This window comes from Glandiceps talaboti, chromosome 5, assembly GCF_964340395.1.
Source record: "Glandiceps talaboti chromosome 5, keGlaTala1.1, whole genome shotgun sequence".
Lineage (NCBI taxonomy): Eukaryota > Metazoa > Hemichordata > Enteropneusta > Spengelidae > Glandiceps > Glandiceps talaboti.
Genome location: NC_135553.1, coordinates 18,927,145 through 18,941,808, shown reverse-complemented (window position 1 = coordinate 18,941,808; position 14,664 = coordinate 18,927,145). Strand labels below are relative to the sequence as shown.

At 36.5% G+C, this 14,664-nt stretch overlaps 1 protein-coding gene across 1 annotated transcript; it reads right to left on the bottom strand.

Moving 5' to 3' along the window:
• Positions 1-985: 985 nt before the first annotated feature.
• On the bottom strand, positions 986-14,630 carry LOC144435451 (protein ecdysoneless homolog). Its single transcript, XM_078124047.1, has 14 exons — positions 14,423-14,630; positions 13,844-13,961; positions 12,939-13,026; positions 11,999-12,177; positions 11,283-11,424; positions 11,024-11,074; positions 10,366-10,494; positions 8,693-8,833; positions 7,803-7,891; positions 6,621-6,724; positions 5,389-5,667; positions 4,088-4,165; positions 3,357-3,469; positions 986-2,743 (listed from the first exon to the last, which is right to left on the bottom strand). The coding sequence occupies exons 1-14, from the start codon at positions 14,628-14,630 to the stop codon at positions 2,537-2,539; spliced, it is 1,926 nt and encodes a 641-aa protein (XP_077980173.1). The 3' UTR covers positions 986-2,536.
• Positions 14,631-14,664: the final 34 nt, after the last annotated feature.

The window sequence follows — 14,664 nt, the reverse complement described above, 5'->3', positions numbered from 1 at the left end:
ATGAAGATGAAGACCAAGACAATTCAAGTGGTGACCAACAAGAGGAAAACCCAGAAGGGCCGACAATTAAAGTAGAGAATACTGGAGAGCCAAGTGGTGATGCCAAGAAACTCGACAGTGACCCAATCAGCACGAAGGAGTTAGCAGATGCACAGACCATATTGGGCTCTGGTAACTTAACAGAGAACGTGATACTACAAGCTATCACAAAGTTCCGAACAACAAGGGGTAAACTTCAAGAAGATATGCTGAACATATCATACAGCTCTGAATTGATGGTCCAGAAGCGGAAAGAAAGACTCCAAGCACTAAGAAGACAGAAACACGTGTCTTTTACTTTTGCTAGCAAGCCAAAGCCACAGTCAAAACTTACAAGAAGGAGAAGACTGAAGAAACAGAAACAAGAACCTCCAGAACCCAAGAATACACCACTAGCTATCTACATGAGGAGGAAGATTGCTCAAGAGCAGGGTACCAACATAGAGGAAGTGCCCCAAGATGAAGTAATATCTGATAATAAGAGAGATTTCTTCACGAATCGTCTACCCCCAGACTTCAAAGAGCAATGTCTGCAAGCCACCTTAGATTTTGTGATACGTAAGGAACAAGTAACAACAACCAGAGGTTATAAAACAAATACTACTTTCACTATCAATAGAATACCTCTAGGCAACACTCACGCCTACTATCACCAACATCTCACGCACTATTAATAGATCACTTAACAGCCCACATACTGACTTTGAACCAAAACAAGTATATCGCTTGTTAAAATCTATGACCACAATCACTAACATCTCATGTACGGACATTGAACCAAACCTGCCCTGTGGCTTTGAAGGATTTCTCTAGCTCGATTTGGAGAAATTTATCCAAGTATAGAAATGGCAGATTGATCATACAAGTGAATTGTAATAAACTGACAATCTGTGAAAAATATTGATGTCTTTATTAACGAAAAATAGTTAGACAGGTAGTATGGAGAGACAAAAGTAATAACAGTTACTGTTTATATCATCATCATAACACTACATCCTTAGACACGTTCATCAAGTCGGTAAAACATAGTAATATTAATAATATGTTCTTGTACCTCAACCAAGGGTTCTAATAATACTTACGACAAGACCAAGTGTTCTTATTACGTATGAATACGTTACTAGTAAGTAATATGAACCCTTAGTCATTACAAGAACATATTATTCCAATAACACAACATGATTTATTTAACAATGGTAGCCCATCATCCATGCTTCGTGTGAGTGGAAAAAATAGCACCAATGGCATTGTAGCACAGCTGTACAGTTTTTTTTTAATCTGGTTGCCTATCCAGCCCTATATGCCATCATTTGGCTGTTGCTATGGGCAGGGTCTTATTGCTATACATATTTGCATTAATCGTTTATAAGTTTCTCCACTTGCCTAACCATCCCTGTTGTATCTTGGTGATATACACCATCATTTGGCTGTTGCTATGGGGGTGGTATTGAGAAGTTCAGTTGTGCTAAAAATTACTTAGTCTAGTTCCAATACGACTGTTTTACAATTGACACTACGTTATCTTCACACATTATGTCTAGTCAAAGTCAAACATTTTACGTGTAATCTGGATAAACCCAATGCTGGGTGAAGGGTAAATGGTGCATGTCATTAATCCATCACAAATTGAAAGGCAGTTGTAATTGGTTTACTTCCGTCAGACAATTGCTCATTAATATTTAATTGGTACAGCTGTACTAAACTAAAATCATGTGGAGACGCGATAATGTCATCATGTTTACATGAGCACTGTTGGGGATAGCACAGATATCTGTGCTAGCAAAACGACTTTGACTAGACGTAATGTGTGAAGATAACGTAGTGTAAATCATAACACTAGACTGGACTAAAAAATTACTCTGCCCATGTTTTGTTTTGGAAGTGATTCTTACACTAACCATAGATCTTTCCCCTCCAAGATCTATGCATTAACAGGTAAAATAATATTACATTTTTATAGTAACAATGACTTTGATAACTGAACCATTGCCCAAAAAACTCATTGAACAAAACATACCAAAATCTATTATTACTACATACCTGCATGCAAAATTTGTATGTGAAATCATGTGATTACACAGCATGATTTTTATGAAAATTTGCCATTTCATATATTATAACAATATGTAATAATAACAGAACCCCATGACAGACACATGAGTGCAAGTGTGGGTACTCAGGAATATTTGCACGTGTACTTGTGGTGTATTCTGCTGCATTTCACATGCTACGTTCATGAAAGTATGGCCACAGAGAACACTGCAAGCACTCGTGCCAATGCCCTGAGTACGCCACATGAGCAGTCACGTGTTATGGGGTTCTGTCGTATTATAAGTCAGTATAATAACAACTCTGTTAAACAAATAACAGAGAGTCAAAGAAACAAGTAATGAATACAAACAACTTTGTATTTATACAATGAACCTCTTCTAACATGTAATGTAAACTGTATAAAACTTTATAAAACTGTAAATACTGTGAACACAACTCATGAATTCTAGTCTAAGGCATCCATATCATGTGGCACTGTAATTCCCATAGACTGTAAAATATTAGATGCGGGGCCAGCAAGTCCTTGTTGAGAACTGAATGATTCTAACAGATTTTTGAGAAGATTTAAATCAACATCAACAGGTTGATCATTTCCTTTCTTGGATGTTACATTCTGATCTGAGTCTGATGATGACGTGACGTCATTGTCGGGCTGAAAAAAAAATAACTTAGGTATGGTGTGCTGTTTGTTTGAATATTTTGATTGTGTTACTGTAAACAGAATTATAATACATTGTTTTCATAAAAGCTTCTGTGATTGGCTAAGGTCATGTCACATGGTATTGACTAGTGAACCATAGTGACCTCAATTTGCATTATCATGTATTCTTTTTTCCCTATGGCACTATTTATGTAGCATGGGAGTTCTATCTACGCTTTGTTTTCAAATTTTACATGTTTGACGGTGTTATTACCATACTTGGCTGTCACCTTTGATAGAAGTGTATCTTACTATGTAGTATTTCTGTGTAATATATTTGATCTTTTATGAGTACAATTTAGTAATTCTAATTTTGAAGGCTGTCATGGGTCTGAAAAGAGAAGCATTTTCTCCAAAATACTTCACAGTGACAAATCCCAATTTCAGAGTATGGATATAGGATGTACTGACAGATCAGCACAGGTTAGATTCACACAGATGGCCTTGCTCATAACCTGATTACTGCACTATCAAGATGCTTTCTTAGCCCCCAGATCATCCTTTTCTGTTGAGACCATTTTCAAACTATTAACGTAACCACACCCACAAAAGTTGTTATCATTACCTGTCCTGGTTGTTTTTCAAAACTGTTCCCAATAGTTGTTCCTTCAAGTTCTTCATCCATGAGGTCCATCAATTCTTTGACTTCCTTGGCTTCCTCCTCTTGTTCCTCATTTGCTATTGTATGAAGAGAGTGAATAATAGAAGACAACTTTTATAATGTGAACTTAACAACTACGATGATAATCATTCAACCTGCAGCACACAATTGCCAGAGTTGTTATTTTATCAGATACAGCTAAAATGATGTAGGCTTGCTGTTTCACTCATGTAACATGACATTTATTATACACCCTCGGACAACTTCTAATGCAAAACAAATAATTACATAGGTGCTGTTCACAGTGGGGAAATAGAAGTAGTTGAAATGTTGATTATCAGTTAGAAAATAAACAATTGCCACCTTTAAAATCTCATCAAGTCCATGTGTAATGTTTTCATTAGAAGCCTGTTTTTACTGCACTGTGAAAGAATAGCAATGCTTATAAGTGTTCAATGTGATTGGGCAAAGGGTCCTGCTCTATTTATTGTGTCTCTGTTATTGTTAGTCTAGAGTTGAAATATGTCTATCTTTGTGTTCAAAACGTAATCTCCCCAGAGTGAAACACCAAGCCTACATCATTTAGCTACAGTGGCATTTTAATGCCTGTCAGTGTACACAGTGAAATTGGTTGGACTGTTCACTAGTATTAGAAGTAAAACATTGTAGTCAATACAGATTCTAACATGTATTACCTTCATTGTCTGAGTCTTCATCATTGAAGCCATCATCCGAATCATCTTCATTGTCATCACCCATTGTGTCTCTGTACTCTATACAAATAAAATGACTTCACTTTATAAACCATAAACTAACAACAGTTGTCTGATTTTAACATGATGTAATGATGTATACAGTATACAGATAAAAATGCTCAGTCAGGCAGGCAATCCTGAATTTCTGACGAGCATCAGTCTTTGATCTCAGTCCAGCAACAGTTCTGAATTCCAGTCAAGCAGCAGTACTGAATTTTAGTTCAGCAGCAGTCCTGAATTTTGTTAAGCAGCTGTCCTGAATTTTAGTCCAGTTAAGCAAGTCCTGAATTTCGGTCAAGCAATTGTCTTGGATTCCAGTTAAGCAACAGTCCTGAATTTCAGTCAACCAGCAGCAATGAATTTCAGTCAACCAGCAGCACTGAATTTCAGTCCAGCAACAGTCCTGAATTTCAGTCAACCAGCAGCACTGAATTTCAGTCCAGTAAGTTCTTAATTTCAGTCCGCACCATCAGTCCTGAATTTCAGTCCAGGAACAGTCCTGAATTTCAGTCAACCAGCAGCACTGAATTTCAGTCCAACAACAGTCCTGAATTTCAGTCAACCAGCAGCACTGAATTTCAGTCCAACAACAGTCCTGAATTTCAGTCAAGCAGCAGCACTGAATTTCAGTCCAGTAAGTTCTTAATTTCAGTCCGCACCATCAGTCATGAATTTCAGTCCAACGACAGTCCTGAATTTCAGTCAACCAGCAGCACTGAATATCAGTTCAGCAACAGTCCTGAATTTCAGTCAACCAACAGCACTGAATTTCAGTTCAGCAACAGTCCTGAATTTCAGTCAACCAACAGCACTGAATTTCAGTCCAGCAACAGTCCTGAATTTCAGTCAACCAACAGCACTGAATTTCAGTCCAGCAACAGTCCTGAATTTCAGTCCCACATCATCAGTCCTGAATTTCAGTCCTGCAACAGCCTTGAATTTCAGTTCAGCAGCATCAGCATCAGCTCTGAATTTCAGTCAAGCAGCAGTACTGCCACAGCCCTGCAATGCAACAGGACTGCAGGAAGTTGGTATTGTAGTGTTTATTTACAAACATTGTAATTATTACCCATGGTACATAGGTATCATGGTAAATTAATCATCCTATAGAGTACACAATCAACAATTGCATCCTAACAGGTATCCATTTTCCTATTTTCTAAATCATTATTTCACATGCTTTTTTTTTTGCAATTGAGAATCAGTCCTGAATGACTACCCCTGTGAAAGAGAACACATACCTAAGTTCATCATTTTCTCTAAACTTTGAAAGAAGTTATCAGGACTAAACATGATCTTTGCATCTTCAGCCATCCCTGGAAACTCTGCCCCCTCATGGCTTGATACTTTATCAACAAATGCTTTCATGCTGTCGGTTATAGAGCCTGGGTCAAAGTTCACTTCAGGTGAAGGATCACTTCCTTGACTTGGTTTGTTGGCACCCATTGCTGGTGATGAGCCTGTTGCTTCATGTAACATCCTGTCTAGTTCATCAGGTGAAAGGTACAACCAGCTGTTGTCTGAGTGGAAATGTAAACTACTTAGTGAATATTGTGGTAAAATGCACCTGCATCATGTGATTCCAGACACAGTAAGCTATGAATCTGAGTGAATTCTGCAAAATGATGAGTATTTTGTCTGAGCAAATGCAAGAATCTGTACTTATGAACACTGCATTCACTAATACTTCAGTACCATGGTAACAAAATGAACATATTGGTATTTTCCTAGTTCATATTCTAATAATAATGATATAGGAGAAACATAGTCAAATAAATGTCTGTCTGGGAGGTAGACTTTACCTTTCTATAACCCCGTTGTAACACAATGTACGGGAAGTAATCAATAAGTACTATAGATTTTTGATAATTTCCTTCCTTGGTACCCCTGAGGGCGCTGCATAAGGTGTTAATAACCTTCTTTCAGGGACACGGTTGCTATATTCAAACACAGACATAATTGTGACTCAAAGTAAATGATAAGGACTATTCATCTGTAGAATAATTAGATATTATTCCCCAATACATTTCTTCACATTTTCCAGTTCTAAAACTTACATTTAGATTGGATGTTTAGATATACTCATTTGTCTTGCATTTGGTGTCAAATATTAGATGAAAATGGTTATGTCGAACTAGAAAAAAAAGTTAAAAGTGAAGTCCTCATCGTCACACCATTGAGGCGTTCATTCAGCCAAGGAAAATACAAGTGACTTAAGGGGTCCTTGTAAATATGGGTCGCTAGGCAACTAGTGACAAACCCTTACATCACAAGTATTTTCTGCCTGAATGAAATAAAATATTGTGGCATAATTCATGAAAAGTTGGGAAAAATAATGGTGATTTGGAACGTTTCCATATTTTGAGCACCACAAAACTAGTGACGTAGACAGAGGTTCGGTTATGACATAAAATGACTAGAGTATATAATCCATAACTTGTCTTGAGTATGGTATAATGGTACTAGTACTTACCATCTTCTGGTGGTAAATTTTTCTCCTCTTCTCTTAGCTTCTCCAGGTCTACTTTGGTGGAATGTAATATTTGCATCACTTGGTAGCCTGGTTCTGATCCCTCTCTGTAATGAGCACACAGAAATTGAGCTGTGAATTCCAATCTCATTCTGATTTTGAGCTTGCACTTTAATTGACAACAGTCTAGTCTGGGTTACCCTGACTCTCGCCACTGGAGCCTCTGCCGAGCAAGAATCTGGGGAAACCAAATCCAAACTCACTTGTGCAGGAACTAGCTCTTAGAGCAATGCATGATGGGGAATACTTCACGTCCAACATTGCACATTGAACAATTTAGGTACCTTTGCAACAGGTTATCATTTCTCAAGTGACTGATACATCTTATTTACAACAAACAGGCCTCGTAAGTCCATTTTTTATGACTCGAAATGTACTGTGCGACTTCCAGCATGGGGTAGTTGGAACATGGTTACCCAAGACTCTCGTCTGGGTGGTCTTGTAGAAGAGCTCCCAGTGGTGAGAGTATGGGTAACTGAGACTAACCACAGTCTGGACATTGGTCTGTGTAGCCTATCTGCACATGTTTATAGTGCACCTGGTTGATATTCCATTGATATTCACAGAATTTGACAGTTTCAATCTTTAATCCCTATATTTGACACACATAAATTGAGTTGTGAATCCCAGCCACATAAATGACAAGTGCAAGGTTGTCTCCTTTCCCCCATATCTCTTTAATTTGTACACAGAAAACATCAGCATTGTGTATAAGATTGGTGGCATGGTTGTAAACATTGTAAGATATGCAGATGACACTGCACTGATGGCTGAAATTTACAAGATACATTTGAATAATGTAAATAACACAGGAAAGAGGTATGGAATGAAAATGAACGCTAAGAAAACAAATAGTATACTGATATATAGACAGTAAGATATGTTATGTTGCTCCACCCTCACCAGCTTCTATGTGTGAGGGCGCCCCATCATGGTGTACCTTACAGACCAGTTGATAAACAGACTTGATATATAAAAATAGATGGAACAGACATACAACAAGTAGAGTGATCCACAAACACACAAAATACATACCCACATCGACAGAAACACATACGCTGACATAGATATACACAGGAACACAAACACAGACACAAAAACTCAGGCTTTTTCTCTACGACTCACACATCATCTGACTGCACCATAACTTCTTTGTAAAACTCTTTGGCTGATTTCAACAGCTGTTGATATAATTTGGATCCTTCAAGCTCTCCCTATAATTAACAATAGTAAAACATTGCACTTAGAGATAATATGACAGAATCTCCTGATGTGTGAATGCAATACTTGGGGTATTTGCACCAGTGCTTGCAGTGTTTTCTGCTGCTTCACTACTTTCACGATCATAGCAAGTGAAAGTACAGCAGGAACACTGGCACTCATGTGGCATGGGGGTTCTGTTATTATTACATATTATTATTTGAATAAGAAATTTCCATAAAAACGACACTGTGTTATTACGCACTTTTGTGTAGAACGACTGATTCTGTCCTCATTTGCATGCAGGTATGCAATAATGTTTTCGGTATTGCACTGCAATGCAAATATAACCACTAGTATGCATGTGCACTGTTGCAATTAATCTCTGGTACATATGTAATAATACATGGGGGACAATGATATGTAATACGAACAGACGAGGTAATTCAGACTGGCAACATTAAATATGGTATGACGATTTGAATCATATATACGTAAAAAATTGGAAAATTTCAAATTGGTTTCAGCAGTTTAATATTGAATCAATAATTCATATGACAGTAAAATACCTTAAGCAAAGGTTTCCTTCAAAGATGAGTGCTTATGATGTTCAAGTTACAGAATTATAAATAATGCAAACCTCAATTTAGTAAAGCCATCTTGACTTTTCGATCCGATAACTACAGTTTATGATGTTAGAAATTCACTTACAGAATTATACATAACGCAAACCTCAATTTGGTAAAGACACCTTGACTTTTCAATCCGAGAACTACTGTTACTGTAAGAGTATTAAAGCGTATATCTTTGCTTACCCTAAAGTAATCCTTGTTCTTCAAACTCTGTAAATATCTTTGCCATCTGACTTCATTAACTGCTGTGTCTTGTGTTGTAGTACTTGATGATGCACTAGATTGGTTTCCACATTTAGAGCATAGAATTTCAAAACCATGAGCCTACATACGGCACAAATACAACATTGAATTCAGGTAACCTGTTTTGTTACTAAATTACTGAGAAACACAAATTTGATTACAAATGACTGTGTTGGCTAGTTAGTTGCCAATCTGATTAAAATCCGATGTAGATGTCAGCAAATCATTGATTAAAGTAACACCATGTTGTTTGTTGATATTCAATGCGTACATGTATGCCCATGACAAGTAAGACGCAACCTGATTGGCTGTGTGGCTCACTGAGCAGAAATTCATTTGCATGGGCGCCACTTCAGATGTAGAGGAGGCGATCAGGATAAAAAAAAATGTAAACATGTACCAAGAAGGTCAATTCAGGCAAAATAACGAAGGTAAAATAGCAATGAACGATTAGCCGACATCTACATCGGATTTTAATCAGATTGGTTAGTTGCATGTACCAGTCCCCACAGACCAGAAGTTGGGACATCACATTGATAACACTTCACCTGCAGGTATATTTCAAGACTATTACTGAGTAAGTTTTATTTATTTATTTATTTATTATTTATTTAATTATATACCATATAACAGGCATTGCTCAATAAACAGTATCTGGGGAAAACCTGCGTTGTTGGTTCTAATCAAACTGAATAATACTCTTCTACTTACAGCGTGGTAAATTTAATCAAACCCAGAATGGGTTCCAACCCCAACCGCAGTGGTAAGAGACAAGTGGTTTAACCACTCAGCCACTCACTGACAACCCTTTAGATATTTTCATCTATTTATCTATCATTATTTGTATCACTGCACCACTTGTCTGAAAGGTGTCAATCAATTAGTAATTTGCATATTCATGACATACACAAATATTCACAACATAATTCACACATTTCCAATTTTGTGGGATAATTTTTAATCCATTAGCCATCACATTTATCAAATAATAGCAAAGCAAAACTTGCAATTTGTAAGATGTTGTTATTTGAACATGTCTGTATCAATGACACCCATGACATTCTGTTGGGAGTGAGATCAATTGTTCAATGTAGGATGAAAAACTAAATTCTTTTACTTTGGAGGTGGGTTTTTTTTTGAGCCATTTCAGTTCTTATTCTACAAAAAAAAACAATTTTACTTTTAATGGATGTTTTGTACCCCTAAATACAAATATTTCTAAAAAAAATGTCAAATTAACAAAATGGAAGAATTTTCGCTGCAGTAAATGCATGGCACTAAAATAAAAGTGTCAACAAAAGAACTATTTTTTCCTCACTACATACTGCCAGTCTGGCTTTGCATTCATAGCTCTACATATCACTACATAATGGCTTTGTATTCATAACACTACATACTACTACACACTGGCTTTGTGTTCATAGCACTACATATTGATTTGAATTGATTGTGCTGTCTGAAACTATTTTCAATTTTGGCTAATTTAGTTGGAAGGGAGTGGGGTGGGGGTCTGAGGCTTAACTAAAAGAATTTAGTTTTTTATCCTACATTGAACTATAGTATTGATCTTGACCCTTAGTTGATATTCTCAAATAAAGTAAGTTTCCACTCACCAATTTCATGCCCATGTCATAAGCTGTATATTTAGGATTTGAAGATGATGGGAGTTTCCAACCACTTGACTTGTCAGGTTCAAATCTCTGCTGTAGTAGTTGTCCATACAAACATTTGGTGAACTTGACCTTTGATGAAAAGAGAAATAACAATATTGAAGGGTACCATCCTTCCTGCAAGCAGAGACTTATGGAAAATGTCTTCTAATCATGACCCTAAAACTTTGTGCCATTTTGAATACCAGTATCACAAAATGTGTCCAAAGTTTTATAGCCTCTTTATGTGTACATAAAATGCCAGGGGAACTGGAAATTTGTTTGTGAATGTGAACTACTATGTAAAGTGGCCATAAAACTGTTCTTATCAACTGATGGAATGCAATACAAGTCTATGTACTTCCAACATGCTGTGCCAAATGTTATTAATCCAATTCAGTTGTTTACTTTCACAGTTTGTAACAGGTTCCGTTTGTCCACGGTCTCATGTCAGCAGTTGTAAATGGTAAATGTAGGAGATACACAGATATAAATCCCTACAATAAGTGAGTATAAAAAAGAATGTTACTTTGAATAGTAGAATGAGTCTTTCACACAATCCACAATTTCTTAGTCGATGTAGGCTGAGAACAAAATAAAAATTCCAAATTGAAATGCTTACCCTTGCCATTACTCTGTCTTCTGCTGAAAAATATTTCATTCTCCTACATGCCTGTAAAGAGAAAAATAAAATATAACTTTTACAGTCTCTATAAAAAGGACACAAAATATTGCCATATAACCAATCCAAGAATTCATCTGTACCAAGCCAGTATGTTAAAATAATCTAGTGATCTTCACCTAGGGTGACTCAGTCTTTAGAAATTATTCAATAGGTTTAGATTTTACCATATTAGCTGTAGATGTACATATACTCTTACCTTCAGATCTATTGGATCTCTGAAATAGAATGCTTGTACTGCAGGAGCTACTAGTGCTGGTTTTTGTTGTAATACCATGGCAACATTGGCAGGCACATAACAGTAGCCATGGTGATAATTTTCTTGGATTTTTCTTGGATACCTGCAAATAGAGGGTTTTATCACTTACATTGCACTGTACCTTTTAAAACCATATTTGAAATTTCATATATACTTCTTATCATTATGGTCGCTATGTACATATATGGTATACAGTATAAAGGCATCACAAGTATGGCATAGGATGTATCCCAAAATGGTATAGGGTATACCCCAAATATGGTACAAGATCTATCCCAAATATGGTATATGGTGCACCCCAAATATATGGTATAGAATGTATCCCAAATATGGTATAGGGTGTATCCCAAATATGGTATAGGTTAGGTACATCCCAAATATGGTATAGGATGTATCCCACAATGGTATAGGGTGTATCCCAAATTTGGTACAGGGTGTATCCCAAATATGGTATAGATACATCCAAAATATGGTACAGGGTTCACCCCAAATATGGTATAGGGTGTATCCCAAATATGGTATAGATACATCCCAAATATGGTATAGGGTGCACCCCAAATATGGTATAGGGTGTATCCCAAATATCCTATAAGGTGCATTCAAAAGTGGTTTCTGTCATGTATGTACTGTAATAAATCTCAGAAATCTCATCTCACCCTTTTAGTCTATTCCTAATACATTCTTGAATTTTCTCCGATGCAACAGTTCTGTCTGGATGTTGTTTTATTGTCTGTAAAGCTACTTCTAACGATGGTGAACCAGTTGGTAGAACAGCAATGTCTGCTGGAGAACTGGGAATAGGTATGATGTGGATGTCTCCATGATGTAAAAACACCTATAGTTGGAAATGGAAGGAGAAAAAACTGTAAATGCTGTTATGATTCTAGGTTCAAATAGAATAGTGTCGTTTGTATATGGCACAAATAAAATAGTCCATTGGAAATCCAAATGATAAAATAGAAACGAAACAAAACCCTTCAATGATTAACTGGAAATATGTAATCAATTTGAGACAAATAGGATAAATTCTGAATGTTTTTGTTTATATTTTTTCAAAATTTCAAAACAGGTGGATGGATGAGTAACACCATTGCTAATTGGGGAGAATTATTGACTGTGCATGTACTTTTATAATTATTATCATTAACGATATGGGCAAAAGATGTATAACTTTCCATTGTTTTCTACTGAATCAGAATGAACCTTACGCAACCCTTAACACCGAAGTAAAGCATTTTCTGTATGTACCACAATCATTTATAGCATCCATATCAAGTGTAAAAGTATACTGTATCATTTGCTAATTTAAATTGACCACATCAGAACGGCAACATGCTAGGCTTGAAAATTAACCAACTGAAACAGTATACTATTACACTTGACATGAATGTTATAAATGAGTGTAGCACATAGAGAAAGTGTTTTACTTCAGTGTTCCTTGTTGTAAAAGGCTTTAATGCCATACCAAATTTGGGACATATATGGTGCCAAAAAAATACCTATAAACCCATTTACAAAATAAGATACTGATAAGTTAACACAAAGTGCCCCAACCACTCCTGAGATGGTCTAGATGAACTACACCACATCACCTACCCTGTTAATACAAGTGTCTGGCTCCAACCATTTAGGTAAATACTCTGCTGCTTCTATCAGTAAGAACTCACCATCACCATCATAAATCCTGTAATATAGAATTGTTGATATTAAAGTGGCCATATGGATGAAGATTGGGTATTTATTTTGGATTTTTAATTTATAAAACATTTTTATCATGGCTTCCTACCCGAAAAATCAACTTGAAATAACATTGACTAAGTCTATGTTTGTAACTCAATGCATTGCAAAATGTTTTTTTTTTAAAAAGTGTAAAAAGTTTGTTATTGTACATACAATAACAAAGATTGTACACAGTTATTATTATAGCCATGGTAAAATTGTTTTATGAATTAAAAATCCGAAATAAATACCTGATCCTCATCCATATAGCCACTCTAAGGCTACATTTCTTTGAGTGTACAAATCTGTATGAGAAAGAGAAACTGCTAATTGATTTGTTACAATGGGGTTACACTGCACTGCTGACATTTTGGGAATAAAAATAGTCAATATTGAAAACCAATCACTTTTAAAGGAGATCAAAGGTGAGGTTGATTTCATCTTCGACTGTAAGATATGTCGCATTACTCCACTCTCACCATCCTGCTCTAAAGGTGTTGACCAATGTATGAGGGCGCCCTGTCATGGTAAGCTTACAGACTACTTTTATCTGAGCTGTATTTCATTATAAATGCCTATGGGACCTAGAAAAGCCATTTCACCAGAGCCATACAAAAGTTTGATGAATCTGGCTGAGAAGAGAGGCCTGCTGTACACTGGGATGAGGCATTCTGGGAAATAAACAAATTAGGAGCTTCATTTTATTCTCACAGCTGGCATCAGTATTGTGTGGACAAGCAGTGTGAAGCTATATCATCGTTTATTAACAAGAACCTACTTACTTGGCTATAAGTTGTGGGAAAGCCTTTGTAATCTGGATTAACAGATAAACCATAAACCATTCATCCTCTACGTTGTCACCAAAGTTTGTCTTCCCATGGAAATGACTTGGACTGTTGCCTAGTATTATTAGTAAAAGATTCATGGTGAGTTAACAAGTCATATTTTGTTCATTTATCATCATCATCATCATCATCATCATCATCATCATCGTCGTCGTCATCGTTATCACCATCGTCATCATCATCGTCATCACCACCATCACCATCATCATCATCATCATCATCATGATGATTCATCATAGTCATCACCATCAATCATCATCATCATCATCATCATCATCATCATCATCATCATCACCCCCACCACCACCACTCATCATTCCACCATCGACAATGCAACATCATCATCACATCCAGGTACAATAATTTCTAGCATATCATGACTATACCAAACAAACAAACAAACACACACACACACACACACACACACACACAATACAAATCGTTCTCTCGTAAATGTTGACGAACAGCCGAACGTTCAAATGACGTTCACTACATGTGCACATGATCTTAACTTACCCACTGCTGTCACCAGACGTAAGTTAAATGGTTCTCTCTGCCATATATAATCAACAAGATCGGAGCTTATCTGAACGATGATGCTATCTAGTAGTTCCTCTGTTATTTCTGCATTGTCCGCACTGTCATCGTCCGATAGACCTGTTCCCAAATATAGAAAATACTCTGCAACATCGTCTGCTGCAACACGTTCGAGAGCCTCAGCCATGTTTTACTTCCCGAGGTCATGACCTTTAATTTAT